Source organism: Myripristis murdjan, chromosome 1, assembly GCF_902150065.1.
Source record: "Myripristis murdjan chromosome 1, fMyrMur1.1, whole genome shotgun sequence".
In the NCBI taxonomy this organism is placed as follows: Eukaryota; Metazoa; Chordata; class Actinopteri; order Holocentriformes; family Holocentridae; genus Myripristis; species Myripristis murdjan.
The window spans coordinates 3,841,865-3,859,126 of NC_043980.1; the positions used below are offsets into that span (position 1 = coordinate 3,841,865).

The following is a 17,262-nucleotide window of genomic DNA, read 5'->3' on the forward strand; positions in this document are numbered from 1 at the left end:
CTGAGAGGCGGTCAGCTGGGATCAATTACTGATTTATTATTATTGTGTTATTGTTATTAACCCCGGGCTCTGCGTCCCGCCGGGCCGGGCCGTCCCGCCGGGCTGGGTCCACTCAGACCCGCTCCGTGCACCAGATGTTACACATTAGACGGTTTTCTGGGGAATTTGAAGAAAAAAGACAAATGTTGTGGGCTGGTGAAGGATGAGCATTTAGGGTCTGGAATCGGAGCCGCGTTCAGGGAACTGGACCAAAGAGTGAAGAATGTACAAGTTTAAAGGCATAGTTCACGCACTTTGAAAAATGTGACCTTATTCCTGTGATATTATGTGCACACAGATTAAAGCTTTTTTTTGTTATCAAGTGCACTGCAAAAACGCAAAATCTTACCAAGATTATTTGTCTTATTTCTAGTCAAAATATGTCATTACACTTAAAATAAGACATGATCACCTCAGAAGTAACTTGTTTTTAGACAATTTTCACTTGTTTCAAGTGAAAATTCACTTGTTTCAAGTGAAAATTTGCTTGTTTCATTGGCAAAATTTGCCAGTGGAAAAAGTGAAAATTCACTTGAAATAAGTGAAAATTAGCTAGAAACAAGAAACAAATTTTGCCAATGAAACAAGCAAATTTTCACTTGAAACAAGAGACAATTGTCTAAAAACAAGTTACTTCTGAGGTGATCATGTCTTATTTTAAGTGTAATGAGATATTTTGACTAGAAATAAGACATTTTTGACTTCAAATAAGACAAATAATCTTGGTAAGATTTTGAGTTTTTGCAGTGTGTTTTTTATTTTATTTGAGAAAAAGAAAATCAACACAAACAATACATATCAAAAATAGAAATCCACAAAAAAAAAAAAAAAAAAAAAAAAAACAGGAGGAGTGACTGGGCTTGATTGCTGAAATAGAAGAGAGATATTGGCATCGTGTCTCAGTTTCTGAGCCAAAAGATGGCTGGGCCGTTAGAGTAGTAATTTCTCCTGGTTTTCTGCATGAGAAACTCAGCTCTACGTCTAAGCACAGATTCTAGCTCTTTACGAATTACCTGCATATTTTGCTTCCTAATCTCACAAAAGGTGGTTTGTTGTAGATTTTCTAATTCAGTCAGCTTTAGTTCCAATTCGTCAATTCTGTGCAACCTTGACCTATTGAGATTAGAGGCAAAGGAGATCGTAATGTTCCTAATGCAACCCTTCAAAGCGTACCAGAACATCCTGGGGTCCACAGAGCTCCACAGTACCAGCATTCTCAGACACAAAATTATCTAGTTCACATCTGAGGTATTTACAGTCTTCATCATTTTTTAAAAGAGAGGTATTGAAACGCCAACGCGATGCACACAGATTAAAGCTGAACTGTTTCAGGACATCAGTAGACACTATGGATGTCTCAGCTTAATTTGAAGTGACGTTTCTGTGTAAACCTTTCACCACAGACTGAGCAGCTCCGTGGTTTCTCTCCTGTGTTCTGGCTCACGGAGCAGCAGGATGGTTTCTCTCCAACACCTGATCTGTTTGGATCTGTTCGGTCGGTGAGGCTGGAACCTGCCGGGGGTTCTCTGGTCTCCGTCCAGACTTCACGTCTCCTCCGTCTCCACGTCTTCAGTCTCGGGTTCAGAGGAGTGTTCAGGGAGGAGCTGCTCGTAAATCAGCAGCTGGATCTGAGCTCCTGGCTGCTTCCTCGCCATCAGCTTCTGTTTCCATCTGTTCAGCTGCCTCTCTGCTCTCCTCAGCTCCAAAATTTACTTTTTGGCTCACCTGCCAATCACTGATAATCTCACAGGTAAACCGAGAGAACTTACCAGCCGTAAATCTGCATCATGCATTATTTACATCCTGTGCTTTTGAGCTCCACCTTTTACAAGAACACCGACCTCCGTGACTTTTCTCTTCGTCTTCATGTTTTCTTTTAGACGCTGAAAGTAAGTAAAGTAGTAAGCAGCTTTAATTTGATTGGCCGATGTCCCGGTAGGTACGGTGCACAGTGAGGGTCACATTAGTCTCAGTCGGTTCACCAGGAGACAACCATACTGAAGAAACCATACTGTACATTAACACAACTTAACAGCAACGATAACATTAGAAAGGTGCTGAACGTGTGCAGCCGAGGAGAAACTAATGTCTCAGTGCTCATCAAAACACTAATAAACTGAAATGCCGTAAATGTAAAATGAGTAGCGTGGTTTACTGTGTGGCCATAAATGAAACTACAGTCTAACTAATTGCCAAAGAAATTAATAAAGGAGGGCGCTGATGGAGGAATGTGTGTTATCGATGTTGATAGTGGGGCCCCCGCTGTGGCCCTCACAGGGGGGAGGAGGCTAACGCTTAGCCTTTGGAGCGTTTACTGAGAGTCCTGCTGTCAGATATCACCGCTGCCGTCCTGTAGAACAGCTGGAGGGGCGAGAGACATAATATCACATTTTTCAAAACGGGTGAACTGTCCCGCACGGCTCCCTCGAGGCCTCCAGCCCCGAGAACTGATGAGTCAGGAGGAGCTCATTTCCTGGTGGAGCAGGCAGAGTCCCGGGGAGGTTCAGAGCGGCTCTGCGATGTGGAGGCTTGCGGTGGCCGGCGGATTGCAGCAGGACATTAAGCACAGACTTTTATTCCATTAAACTCATTTGGCTCGCAGACGCTCTCATCCTGCTGCTGCAGAGGCAAAACAGAGCCTCCGCTCTCCCGGGCCTCGGACTCAGAGCCATCACTTAGTTCACTTCTCGCTCCGCACTCCATCTTAATAACTCATTTAGTCTCAGCTTCAGAGTTGGTATAATAAGGTATAATAAATCCACCAGTCGGATGAGATAATCCCACTTGTTTCCAGTGCAGTTTCACTTGTTTCAGGATTTTTTTTCCAGGGAACCAGGGCCGGATCTACCAGGGTGGCCCGGGCTGGCAGCTGCCCCCCCCAGTTTGGGCAAACTGATAGAGAAAAATGTAAATGTTGTCGCTGGTGGGAAATTTACAAGACTGTAACTGGTCTGTCTGAGGGCCAGTGAACGTGTCATGAGACGAGCCAGCAGCAGGTTCCTGACATGTTCCTGTCTGGATCTCAGTAGCGACAGAAGGAGAACCACCGATCCAACCAGAACCAGATCAGTTTGACTTTTACTCTCTGAACAAATCAGAGGAACCACAGCAGAAGAGTCCAGCTGGAGGCTCTGGATTCAAACACTTTGTGCTGTCTGATCATTAGCAAAAATGATATTTCTTTCTTTCTATTCTTTCTCTGTCACCCTGTAAATTTTCCATGCCACCCTTTAGGCCCCCATGAATATTTCTCTGTATCCGCTCCGGCTGGGAACAAGTTGAAATGTGTTGAAACGAGGCAGAATGAGGCAGATCAGCCGCTGGGATCAAGAAAATGGCACTTGCTTCAAGAAAATGATGAAAACAAGATGATTAGCGTTGGAAACAAGTGAGATTATCTAATCCCACCAGTAGATTTATTATTTTTTTACCTTGTTGGAAGAAAAACAAGATTTGAACTCTGAAGAGGAGACAGAATAACTTCCTCAAGTATTTTTTGCGGTGCATCTACCGTATCGAATCCATTTAGCGCTCACTGAGAAAAACCTCATTTAGAAGAGAGACCAGGAAGATGATCGAAATAAAAAAAAAAAAAAAAAAAAAGGCATCACTCATCAATGTGAGCAATACAAAGCTGGAAGACTGGAGAAATTAAATGGGAGTTCGTAAAGAGTCTTGGCTGATGATGATGAGTCGCCAGCAGGGTAAGAAAACAAAGCATGACAGACAGTCTGGTGACAGTCTGGTGTTCCCGTGCGGTTTGCAGAGGCAGGGAGGAGCTCTGAGGCCGGGCAGGAGGCACGCCATCCTCCGAGTCGCAGCGAAGACATGAAGAAGAAAGTGAAAAGAGCAGAGACACGAAGCTGCAGTCCAGCATCACGCTCACTCTGTCAAGGTTTCATGTTTTTTATAGACTTTGTCCTCTGTGCTGTCACACTCTTTCACTTCTTTACTTTTAATGACAGTTTGTTTTCATGTTTTATTCTGCTCTCAACCCTCAAAAGTCACAAATAAAGGTTATTATATCAACCAGGTGCGTGAAAACCTTGTAACTCCAGAATTGGTGATTTTGATGTTTTCATCTCAGTCAAAGGATCATCTGACCCTGACAAAAGTTGTTTAGCCTTTGAATTTGTAAAATCTTACTCAATAAACTGAAAGACACACAGCGGTTAAGAAAGAAAAGGTTTTATTCATTAGTGAAAACAAAATTTTGTTTAAAAAAAATAATAAAAATTGACAGTAAAATTTGACATTGCAGTGTCTTGATCGAAGAATATTGTCCCTGTTGGGTAAATACAATAAAATAAATGTAAAAAATAATAAGGTAACACTTTACAATAAGAGTACAACACTTAACGTTAGTTAATGCTGTAATAAACATGAAGTAACAGGTAATAAACATGAAGTAACAGGTAATAAACATGAAGTAACAGGTAATAAACATTAAGTAACAGGTAATAAACATGAAGTAACAGGTAATAAACATGAAGTAACAGGTAATAAACATTAAGTAACAGTTAACTAACCGTTAACTAATGTGTCTAAGAATCATGTACTAATGCTGTTCATGCTAAGGTATTAATTTATATGTTATTTAAGGGTTATTGTAGATATTATTAACATCAGTAAATGCCATAATAATCATTAACTAACAGTTAATTAACCATTACAGCATTAACTAACGTTAACTAACGTTAATTTTTCATTAAAGATTTTATTTCTGCGTCTCCTGCAGCTTCTCCAAACAAAGCTGTCTGTTAAACACACCGTCCATCCAGACAGACTCCACCTGAGAGACACACTGGGTTTCTGTCCAGACAACAGCCAGCCAACCAGTCAGTCAGTCAGTCAGTCAGCCAGCTAGTCAGTCAGCCAGTCAGTCAGTCAGTAAGTGAGTCAGTCAATCAGCCAGTCAGTCAGCCAGTCAGTCAATCAGCCAGCCAGTCAGCCAGTCAGTCAGTAAGTCAGCGAGCCAGTCAGTCAGTCAGTCAGTCAGCCAGTCAGTCAGTAAGTCAGCGAGCCAGTCAGTCAGCCAGCCAGCCAGTCAGTCAGTCAGTCAGTCAGTCAGCCAGCCAGCCAGCCAGTCAGCCAGTCAGCCAGCCAGCCAGCCAGTCATTCAGTCAATCAGCCAGTTAGTCAGTCAGTCAGTCAGTCAGTCAGTCAGTCAGTCAGTCAGTCAGCCAGTCATTCAGTCAGTCAGCCAGTCAGCCAGTCATTCAGTCAGTCAGCCAGCCAGCTCTGGTCCTGTGAGAGTCTAACTTGGAGCTACAAACTCTCTCCACTCGGTTGAGCCACTTCATTTTAAATCACAGAGTTTTTAGAGCCGCTGAGGGAGTCAGATCAGAGTTTTACTGCTGAAGTAAAGTTTAGCACTAACCCCCCCCCACCCCCACCCCCCCTCTCTCTCTCAGTTAATGCACATCATTTACAGAAGCTAATGCAGCCGCTGAAAGGCCAATCAACAGAAATGGTCGTGACTCGGCAAAAGGCGAGCGGCTCGCTCCGTTTCCTCCCTGATGAGAAAGCTGCTCCGCTCGCCGTGCACCTAATCAATTCCATTACAGTTAATGGACTGTAAACTATTATGTTCATCCTCATCAGTCTCTGCCGCTGCAACAAAAACAACAACAACAACAACAACAGCAAGACGGAGAAACCCTCCAACCCGCCTCAGTTCACTTCTCCAGCCACAGTTTGTCACGACAGCCGATAGCAGAGGAGTGAAGAGCGGCTCCACGTGCTGCTCACAGAGCTCAGGAAACAGATTCAGCTCAGCTCAGTCTCATTTGTACAGCGTCAAAAAAAACAACAGATATCGGCCAAATCCACGGACCAGAATCTCCAGGGAGAGCCGTCTGACTCGACCAGGAGGGCTGAGAGAGAGAGAAAGAGAGAGAGAGAGAGACAGTAGTCGGGTTTCCATCCAAATATATCGCACATTTTAACCAAATTTTAGAAAATCGGCAAAACAAAACACGAATTTCTGCGTGTTTCCATCCCCTTCTGTTATGTGAGTATTTGGTGAGCAATAGGTGGCGCTAATTCTCCAGCCGGGTGACATCATACCACTGCAGAGGAAGAGGGCGCAGCGTGACGACGTCCTGGTAGATTGTGGCGTTTCGTTGTCGTTTGCTGTCCAGTATCACATTAATGTTGTTTTCTTTAATTAGTTCAAGAAAACCTAAAGTCTCTTCTTCGCTCCAAACAGACCGGCTGTTGTTGGCGTCTGCTGCCATTTTTCCTCTGAACAGTGGAGCGGAAGTCACGTGATCATGAACATCACCATTTATTGGCTAAACCTGTTTCCATAGCAACTTATTCACATTTTCCTTTTATCCATACACCAACTTTTCCACCTCGCCCGAGTGGAAAAACTTTTTTTGCGATTTCGAATTTTCAGATTCGATGGGAGGAAGCCTCGACAGGACGACCTGGTCAAGTCTGTAGCTGACAGGCCGCCGGACGCCGTTTTCCCAGCATGCACTGCAGAGCGAGTCGGGTCACGGTGGAAAAAGCTGAAGACACATCGCTAGCCGGCCAAACACCAAAACAAACGAAGCAGCTTGGATCTGATTGGCTGAAGCAAAGTGTCATGACATGATGTATCCAGCAGGTGGCAGCATGGCGGTTTGTTTAAATGACTTGATCTTAAGGTTTTCATCTTGTTTCTGCTGCAGTTTCTCAAATTCAGCTGTCACCTGCACTCTCACCTGCAGATTAAAACTTCTCAAGACAACTTGGAAAGAATAAGTGAAACAAAATATTGATTTACTTATGTATTTATTTATTTTGCACAGATAAAAAATACATACATATAAAATGTCAAGTGGTATCCAGTGCAGGGAAAGTCAAAAAGCCCAGTGGACCTATCAGAAGCCTCCACCTAAAACTATTAAAATCCTAAACGATTATATAAAACAACCAGTTACCATACAGATTATGACAGTAACAACATAATCACACATATAAACAACAATATTAATGAGAATACCAAAATTATACAAAAAATTTGAGTGAAGAATTCCTTTAATCTGGACTTGAATGACCCTGTGTAATTATTATTATTACCATTATTATTATTGTTATTGTTATTATTACTATTACTACTACTGCAACTATATTATTACTACAGTATTATTATATCCACTGCTCTGCTGTCATATCAATAAGACACAGAGCACTTTAGGACCTGCTGCTCTGTTCATTGCACAGTGTAACTTGATTTTATTTATTCTTGTTGCTGTTGTTATTTTTTTTAATTTTGTTCTTACTTTTATTAACTTATTTTATTTTATTTTATTTTCTACTTTTTTTTGGCATGGAAACAGAACCAGCAGAGTAAATATTTCACTTTAATCATTTTATGTAGGTATTTATTCATTTATGTATTTATTTTTGAAAAGTTAAATTCAGCCTCATCACACAGCGGATGATAAAACCTGTGTGTTATTGATCAGGTGTTGAACTTTGGGCCGAGGCAGCGGCTCTCTCTGCTGAGTCTCTGCTGCCATCTGGTGGCCGCAGAGGAACTGCAGCTTCCTGACGTGTGCAGCCCTGCTCAGCGCTGCATCAGACAGCAAAACACACACACACACACATATACACTTCTCATCCTGAGTGATGGTTTAGTATCTGGGTGGGTGTGTCAGTCGGCAGCAGGTCACTGTCAGTATTTTAAAGGACCGTTCCACTGATTTTCAATGTTTGGCCCGTTTACAATTCAGTGTCCATATTTTATCGCTGGTTATCACGTATAAACAAACAGGCCTTGTGGTGAAATTACTTTTATTTCTAATGTTTTTATTGATTTATTAAGTCTTCTATGTGTTACTTGTGTGTCTTACTGTATTTGTTGTGTTATTATTCCTCACTGCAAGACGAATTTCCCCTCTGAAGGACAATAAAGAATTAAAGTCCAGAGTAAACCTGTGGTCAGATGAGGTGTGTTTGTGGCTGGAAACGCTCTCTATGTCCACCTCAGTTAAAGCACCATCCTGTGATATTGAATGTTTGGTCCATTTAATATAGTTTCTCCACATTTTACATGTTCACAAATCCTGCAGGAACTAAAGATTTCATGACAGAATCAAAATGTGAGTTTCTGGTTGAAGCAGCCGCCTTATAATGTTGTGCCTCTGCGGTGAACAAAGTCCTCAACATTCACAAACCACACAGCTGATAACTGACTGTGTGGCTTCTTCTTCTTCTCGGCCCACCAACCATCTATAACTCTGTATTTACCCTTTGCTGATTTATTTTTTACTGTTAACGTTTTATTTAGTGTCCTCCCATAAAGCATACTGGCCATCTTGTGCTGTGTTTAAATGTCCTTTACACATAAACTTTACTTGAAGTCATTTCATCCATTTTCAGTTTGGTTTGTGTTAGTGTATGTCTGTCTTAATATATCTAAATATGACTTTAATCTGAGAAATTGAGGTGTTTTTTCCCCTCAGAATATTACAAATTGCAGTGTGTAATATAACTGTTCTGTAGTGTGTGTGTTTGTTAGCTTTTGTGTGATGATTTTGCCATGAGGTTTGAGAAGATGACTACAGTTTTGTATTTGTGTTTTGGGAAATTAAGCAAAATTTCAAGAAATGTGTTTTAGCGATCATAAAAAAAAAAAAAAAAAACTAAGAGCCAATTTGATGCATTTTCTGGTACAAGAATGAAGTTTGAATCTCTGACAGCCATTGAACGCAGCATCAAAACCCATAAACGTAGACCCAGTAGTTAGACATAAGATTTATTGGATCCAGGTACAATCTAAAACAGCTCAAGTCAAAAAAAACACGTACAACAACAACAGCTTTTAAAAATCTTAAATACAAAACTCTTTTTATATGTACATTCACAGCTGAGGGGGGGGGGCGGCGCCCGGCTCAGCGGCCGAACATCTCCTGCGAGGCGTACGTCATGTACAGGAAGCCGTCCTCGTCCTTGTGGTCCTTGTAGACCTGAGCCATGGTGAGCGACATGCTGGCCAGCCCGCTGCTGTCGATCAGCAGGTAGAAGGCCTGAGTCGGCAGCAGGGCCATGCGGTTCCTGCAGCCGCGGAGCAAAAAACACACAAAAATGTCAACGATTCAGCGAAGACAAAGGCTGACAGAGGGACGGGACGCCGGGATGACTCACCACCAGCAGCACAGCCGTCTGTGTGTGTGTGTGGGAGTGTGTGTGTGTCATGTGTGTTTCCTGCAAATGAGCTGCTGCACGCCGTCCTGCTGCAGCTGCATCATCATGACTTTCACTTTTCCTGAAATTTTACTTCATTGATCCTAAACTGGGAAAATCTTGTTCCAGCAGCAGGTTACACAGGAAGAACAGTAGACAACAGAAAATAAAATGTCTACACACACACACACACACACACACACACACACAGTGGGAAAGAGAAACATATGTTTAAAAAATAAAAAAATAAAAAATAAAGCAGCTATATCATGAAAATGAAAAATAGACGTTTGCATACCCTATAAGAATAAAAATAGGCCAGAATCTATAGGCCTTTCAGCTTTGAGCCTCGTGACTTTCCCTGAAAATCGATTTTTTTGTTTCTTGTTTAAAAAAAGTCTTTAGTGGCAGTAAAGAAGAGTGATTTAAGACGTCATGGTAGTAAATGTTGCGTAAGAGACCAGCGCTCCATGTGATCTGTTCTGTGTAATTCTAGAAAAGGACAAAGCACAGAGTTCAAACCAGATTCTTAGAAGTGGAGAGAAAAAAAAATAGAAATAATGCAGCAAAAGCACTGAAGGAAAAAAAAAAAAAGGATAATTGGTGGCTTTAAACGATACAGCGCAAAACAAGGTTATTTTAGTTAATTAAAAACTGAAACTAGATGTGAGGTTCCCTGAAGTGAAACTAAAAACTAGACTTTAGAAAAAAAAAATTGAACTGAAACAATATTGTGTACTTACAAAACTAATGAAAATAAAATAACTAAACAGAAAGTGTTTATAGTTTTGAATGAGGCAGTGTTAGCGCTGATGTTAGATTAGAGTAAAACTACTAACTCACACTGACACTAAGAACAACTCAACTCCAACTAAACACTTTCAAACAACAACAACAACAACAACTCAACTGAAACCAGCAAACCCACTCTGGAGACTGAACTGGAAACAAAAGTAAAAACAAAATGTGAAAACTAATGTAAAATATAAACCTATAATTACTGTGGTACAAAAAAATACCCCATTACAATAACTACAATCAATCTCATTAAGCTGCTTCATCATTGGTGTTTGTGAGTTTGTGTTTGGACATTTATAAAAAAAAAAAAAAAAAAAAAAAAAAAAAAAAAAGGTTCCACAGTGAAGGACTCCATGTTCTCCTGAGCAGGCCATAAAGCTCGTTTAAAGAACAGATTCAAGGCGGCTGTTCCTGGAAATTCAGTCTTTCCCCTCCAGATTATTTTAGACCGAGAAACACATCATACGCAGAACTACTGGCTCTTCAAAACACTCTGTGGTTCTACAGAGAACCATCAGCAGCTGAAGAACCTCTTTATTTAGAGTCTGGTTCCTCACACTTTCTGTGGTTCTTTAAAGTGCTAAAGGTTCTTCATGTTTATTGGAGTTATTTGGTGGCGGCGGCAGCTAACAATTCTTTTCCTTGTGGATTAATGTGCAGATTATTTCCTCAGTGAATGGATTAATGTCTCGCTCTATAAACCATCAGAAAACATTTTGAATAGCTCGTCTGGAACCCAGTGAAGGAACAAGGAACGTGGAGAACCAGCCAACATGTTCATGTTGGTTTTCAACCTGATACACAGTCATCTGATTTAAAACGCTCAGAGAGACTTTTATTCTGAAAAACTACTAAAGAAACATTAAAAAGGTTCTTTACTGAACCAGCTGGGTCAAAAAAGGTTTAAAATACCATACTTGCTAAAATTCATAAAAAAAAAAAAAAAAAAAAAAAAACATTTTGATAGTTCTTAGAGGCACCTTTGGGGGTTCTTCAAAGAGCCATTTACAGAAATGATTCTTTAAAGAACTTCTTGCTCAAAAGGTTCTTTGCGGAACCAAAAATGGTTCTTGGCATCACTGCAAAGAACCATTTGTGGTTCCAGTTAGCACCTTTATTTTTCCTGTGTGTAACTGGACAGGGTGCTCATTGGCTCCCTCAGAGAGTCACTGATATCCGTCCAATCAGTTTGCTGCGTTTGAACGGGGAACTCCGCTGGTTCACCTCGGTTCTGTTCTGACCGAGGAATATTTAAAAAAAAAAAAAAAAAAAAAAAAAATCAGTCCAGTTTGCCTTCGGCTCCTTGTGTCAAGTTGACCTTTGACCTCTGGCACTTTGACCAGCAGCAGATCAGTGACTGACTTCCAGTTTGGCTCAAATTTAACATTAAAGCCAGACTACAGTTTCACAGGGCGGGGCACCACTTTGATAATGTAAAAGGTAACAATGTGAGGATAAAAAGATAAAAGCCCTCAGGTTCATAATCTGAGACGACAGCTTTCATCCAGAACTGTAACGTCTCTTGAATCCTGATGTTTTGACATCACGTGTCCATAAAAACCTTAAAATGAGCTGCCCTCATGTTTTGGGTTTTAAATTGGGGGAAAAAAAAAAAAGACGTGTGCTGAATTCATTAAACATGTGCAAGTTAAATTCTTTGAGAGTTAATTAGTATTAATAATCTTTCAGCATGTCACAAAGTGAGCCGCCCTCCTCTTTGAAACAACACAGTCTGTCTTTGAGTTAGAATCAGCTGCTCGTCATGGGGAAAACTTCACTTTAGCATCTACCCAGACAGCGTTTAGTCGAAACACTGGACACATCTGTCCTTTAAAGAAAACAAAAAAAAGAGTGCCAAAATCCGCCGGCCCCCGTGGAAAACATTTACAGCAAAACTAGTAAAGTGAAAACACCAAAGCCAGTTTCTGTGTGTGTCACATCTTGAACCATCTACATCCAGTGCCAGGACACTAGTTTCACAAAAGCCACTTCACTTTTTGATATAGAATTGGGTTTTTTTTTTTGGTTTTTTTTTTGCAAGTCATCATGGACATTTCTCCTCCTGTGCCAAAAATCATCTGACAACAAAACCACAAAAAAAAAAAAAAAAAAAAAAAGACGACGACATGGGACCTTTAAGTCCAAACTGGGTGCTGTGAAGGTTTTGACTTTGACCATTTCGTTTTTGTTTTAGCCACACTAATCCATACGACAATCACGAATCAACTACACTGTATGAAAAATGGTTCATCGGGGATTTATACAGAACCCTAAAAACGGTTCTGTAAAATGTCATTAAGACAAGAACCTTTAAAAAAAAAAAAAAAAAAAAAAAAAAAAAAAAAAAAGTTTGAAAATGGGCGCTTAAATTCTTGAGCTTCATGAAAAATGCATATTTAATTCTGTGTTTATTACTGAGGTTGTACTTGGCAGAGGTCTTGTACTAGACTACATTATATTGAGGTGTTTCAAATTTTTTGTCCCTCCCTATTTTCATACAACACGGGGGGACAGAATAGTGGAAACAGCTGTCAGTATAATGCACACCAGTCCAACAGCAGCATTAACTATGAGCTCAATGCCAAAACACAGAAGTGAATGAACACCTCCGTTACCGTGACAACAAGACAAGCTGAGCATTATAGGCAGCAGGAGAGGAAACTTTAGGGCACAACAGCTGGATTAGATAAGATTATACAGGCAGACTTAATAAAGTGTATAAGTAATAACAGTAAGCAGCTTTTCTCTGCATCAGCTGGTCAAAACCATCAGAAAGTGTTTTCATTCCCTCTGAAGGGTGTGAACTGGTGAAAACGGACCAGACATTTCTGCTGTGTCATCATTACCAAGACAGCAGAGAGGAAGAAAAACCCTGTCAGGGAGAATTCAGCACAAAAATCCCTTTAAGACACAAGCTTTAATAACCCATGTCTCATTCATCCATTATGGCTCTTCCATGACTTATTGATATTCTTCTATGTTAGCATGCATACATTATTATGACGCTCTTCAATCTGTGCACCCTATCTCACAGCCCAAAGTTATGTTGCATAGGAAAATCCAAATAAATACTGCAAACTAATATTCTTGATTGGACCCAGAAACAAAAATAAAAACGGGTTTTGTGCATCAATTTATATGTTTTGGATTTATATAAAAGCATCTAAAAAGTTCCATTTATGTCGTTTTACTGAGTCCCCTAACTGCTGAAACAGTTAATCAAAGAGTTATTAAGCCCTTCAGGTTTTACTGTAATTTGATATATTTTAGAGTGTAATATTGCCGGTTTAATCAGTGAAATGCCACAGAATAAATGTGAAACCCTGACTTTACAGCTGAAACGGGAGACATGGAGCGGCATCAGCCTTGCTTTGAGAAGCCTGACTCAACACTTCACATCAGAGCAGAGGAGCAGCCTCACCTGATGATGGTGACAAACTGGGTCATGGTGAGCTCCTGAGGGACCAGGAACTTGGTTTTGTCCAGGGGCGGCAGGTACTTCTCCCGCTGGTAGCGCTCGATGATCACCTGAGGAGCGTTTGACTCAGGTGAGGCCACCAAAACAACCAACAATTATTTAAAAAAAAAAAAAAAAAAAAAAAAAAAAAAAAAGTTTAAGTGGGTGTGTTGATTTGCAGGATAGACTTACCGGAATTTTGTTGGGAAACTTCGTCCTAATCCCCGCAACTTCTTGCTTTCTTGTAGCTGGAAAGCAAAAAAACACAGAAAGGAGCAGATCAGACTCTGGAGGTTTCTGAGGCGCTTCAGCGGCTGTTATCTGGCCTGGGTGTTCAGCAGGGAGGGTTACCGAAGCTTTTCCTCTGTTTGAAGGGCTTCTGGAGCTGGGATTTGTCCAGGGGAGGCATGCTAGACGCCGGGTCCGGGTGGTGTTGACAGCCGCGGGGCAGAGAGCAGAGGAAGAGGTGACCATGTGGTTAAAGCGCAGGAATTAAATAGAGAGGCGGCTGTGACGCATCAGCTGATTACCACATGGCCTGAGGATCATCCGCGGCCAATTTCATGAGAGGCAGCGGCCTAATGAGGAGCCGGAGACACCCGGGGGAGGGACGTGTGACCGGGCTGCAGGTGGGTCTGCGGGAAATCTGTAGTCTGATTAATAATCTGCATAAATATTCACAAAGAGGGCAGGGCTTCGGGATTCCTCTAATTATTAGACTACTAAGTAGGTATATCCTTAGGCTAAAATATTCCTATAATAATCTAATAGGAGTTAAAGTGTGTCCAAGGCGCTCAGAGGTTGCCATATTTTATAATTCAAGAGTCAGGATTCCTGTAAAGTCATTGCACAAGGTACAACTAAACTGAGTAGCAGTACTACTGATGGTACATTCACTAAAAAAAAATAAATAAATAATAATAATAATAAACTGAGAATGTAAGACAAAAACATTATTCAAAAATAATAATAATAATAATAATAATAATAAAACATTAAAAAGATGGGTCTTTGGGTTTCCTTTTAAAAGGAAACCCAAAAAACCACAACACTGTTATGCATATATGGCAATAATAATATAATTTTGACAGAGCTCATAACATAACATAACATAACATAACATAACATAACACAACGTAAACGCACATTATCACGATCTGCACACGCCTGAGTCTGACGAGGCGTAGTAATGAGTAGCCGCAACCCACACTCGTCTCTAATTGGCTGATTCCCTGTGCCGTTCAGCTGATCAGCCAATCGTGTGAGAGAGTCTCCGGCGGTGGGTGGGAGTTAGGTCCGGACGTCATGACTCAGCCTCCTCAAGCTAGCTAGCGTTAGCCAGTCCAGCACCGGAAATTCATGACTTTACCTTTAAAAATAATAGTTTGTCTTAATGTTATGGTGCTGGAGGCCGCGCCGTTTAAGTCTGTAAAAACATTTCTGCCACATTTGTGCTGTGCATTTTAAAATGGACCTTCACCAGCACGGTGGAGCTGCTTGTAAGTGGTTTAATTAATATAAACGTGTAAAAGTACTTCTTTGTGTAATACGTTGAAATGGAGGCTACATGTTTATGGAGCTATATGCTGATAAAGATAGATAGATAGATAGATAGATAGATAGACAGATAGATAGATAGATAGATAGATAGATAGATAGATAGATAGATATAAACTTTATTACAGTGCCATAGCAGCAGAAAAAACAGCCACACACAACACAATAAAGACAGTAAAACCACATTAAAAACAGACTACGAAGTGCAGTAAGATAAATAAGTGAATAAATAGTAAAATAAATAAAATACAATGAAGTAAAATAGTAAAATGAAGACCAGAGGCTGAGGCACTATAGGCAATCGATGGGGCAGTAACTAAATAAATAAAATAAAATACAATGAAGGGGGGGCAACAAATTGAGTGCGTTTTATTTATTATTTATTATTTATTAAAGATTCAAGATTCAACTTCAAGTTCATTCTTTAGTTTAAGTGGTAAATTGTACGCACACACACAAGCGCCAAGACGGATTTTATTGTGAAAGTCAGTACAGGAAGTGTGACTGTGGTGTGTATCGTGGCGCGCTTGACAGTGCGGGCTCGTCACTTGACAGCTGCTACAGACATGAGTTTTCCTGCCCAGCGCACAGGGTTGTAGATGGACTATATTTGCGTGTTTGCGAGGTATTTCTGAGGCGGAACAGAGCACCGAACCGACCCGAAGCCACGTCGCTCCGGCCCGGCCATGGACGAGCAGGCGGGCCCCGGTGTCTTCTTCAACAACAACAACAACAACTCGGGCTTGCCCGGCGGTGGGAATAAAGCCCCGCAGCCCGGCGACCTGGGCGGCGGAGAGGCGGCCAGGGCTCAGTACAGCATCCCGGGGATTTTACACTTCCTCCAGCATGAGTGGGCTCGCTTCGAGGTGGAGAGGGCGCAGTGGGAGGTCGAGCGAGCCGAGCTGCAGGTAAACAGACCCGAACAGCGCTCAGGTTCCATTGTCGGACACAGCTCGGCTTGTTAGCTGTCTGGCTCGGGGGGGGGGGGGGGAGCGTTAGCGGCAAGCCGAGGTCCGTTCAAGCAACTGTGCATTTAATGTTTCGTTGATTTTCGGCAAATGTCTAAACCCAGTCAAGTCTGTCTAAAGATATATTTTAACTCAATATGAACCAGCTTTTTTTTCGGCGCCCGTAGAATCCATTGAATAAGTCTCAGCTAATATATAATATCAACTTACATCGGTGGTTCACGCTGTTTTCTGCGGCATATTTAAGTGAGCCATGTTGGCAGCAGCAGCGGGCAAAGCAGTTATGAAAGTTGAAATATTATTGAAATACGAACTACATAAGAGATTATTGTCATGCCGAACGAAAGAGCGTGTTGTCATTGTCCCGGAAAATGTGTTGAGTAATGTCTCATGAGGTGTGTACTGTCGCCATGAAGCAAGGCCACATCAAATTACCTGATTTCTGGATGAAGCTCCGTGTGACGTTTTCCTCAGTCGAGTGAGCGGCTGCCTGCTCGCTAGCGCCGCTGAGATTGCAGCGCTGCCATGCTGCACTTCCTCGTAAACCCCATTAAATGTGTCACACTAACCCCAAACACACCACTGATACACTCAGTTACAAGGTGGTTTTATAGCAGTGTGTCAGTCTGTTTCTGTGCATGCGGTTTCGCGTGTTTGTCGTGTTGATGTACGGTCACCTATGCAGCGCAGGAAACATTGAAGTGGAAACCCTAAACCCATTATCGGACATACTAGAAAATGTTTTTGCGGATTTTTTTTTTTAGAACAATCTGTTGACCTCAGTGCTGTTTGGACTGAAGCACTAACAGGGACACATGACTTATGTCGCCCGGATTTTGGCGAGGAAAACGGGAGTTACACGTCACAGTGGAACGTGTCCGACACTGGATATCTGGCTGCCTGCTGTCCGATAACGGACGCATTGTCGTGACGTTTCCCTGTCGTGCGTAACCAGGTTGAGCTGCGCACTATAACCAAATGTTTGGTCCCTTGTTTTTTAGCAGAGCTGAGCGCCGAGCCCAACTTTTCATTTCGGTGTTGTCAGACTGTGAGCTACCTGAGACCACCGCGTCTTTCCTTTTGTTTCCAGCTCGTCTCTGTTTGAGCAGGACGGGAGCTGGTTTGGCTGGTTCAGGCCTGGCTCGGTCTGCCAGCTGAGTCCCTGGGAATGAGGAGAGGTGCATGACAGATGCACCTTTTTATCCAGGAGACTAACTAAAAGAACTAAAAAATACCACAGAAAAATGATGTTGCCACAGGAAT

General features: G+C 41.6%; 2 protein-coding genes across 3 annotated transcripts in view; one reads left to right on the forward strand and one right to left on the reverse strand.

Annotated features, from left to right (window-relative positions):
• Positions 1 to 8,770: 8,770 nt before the first annotated feature.
• Positions 8,771 to 14,013, reverse strand: map1lc3c (microtubule-associated protein 1 light chain 3 gamma). Its single transcript, XM_030052414.1, has 4 exons — positions 13,826 to 14,013; positions 13,667 to 13,722; positions 13,439 to 13,545; positions 8,771 to 9,090 (listed from the first exon to the last, which is right to left on the reverse strand). The coding sequence occupies exons 1-4, from the start codon at positions 13,881 to 13,883 to the stop codon at positions 8,928 to 8,930; spliced, it is 384 nt and encodes a 127-aa protein (XP_029908274.1). The 5' UTR covers positions 13,884 to 14,013; the 3' UTR covers positions 8,771 to 8,927.
• Positions 14,014 to 15,576: 1,563 nt separating this feature from the next.
• strn (striatin, calmodulin binding protein) overlaps positions 15,577 to 17,262 on the forward strand; it is an 81,767-nt gene continuing 80,081 nt past the window's right edge. For both annotated transcript variants that reach the window (XM_030047493.1, XM_030048116.1), the window contains exon 1: positions 15,577 to 15,939. In XM_030047493.1, coding sequence (XP_029903353.1) covers positions 15,718 to 15,939 — 222 coding nt within the window. In that variant the 5' untranslated portion in view covers positions 15,577 to 15,717. The remainder of the gene's footprint in view (positions 15,940 to 17,262) is intronic.

Coding starts and splice junctions, on each gene's coding strand:
- map1lc3c (XM_030052414.1), bottom strand. CDS start 13,883: ATGCCTCCCCTGGACAAATCCCAGCTCCAGAAGCCCTTCAAACAGAGG. Junction 13,546..13,666: donor AGTTTCCCAACAAAATTCCG/GTAAGTCTATCC, acceptor AACGCTCCTCAG/GTGATCATCGAGCGCTACCA. Junction 9,091..13,438: donor CAGTTTGTCACCATCATCAG/GTGAGGCTGCTC, acceptor CCGCGGCTGCAG/GAACCGCATGGCCCTGCTGC.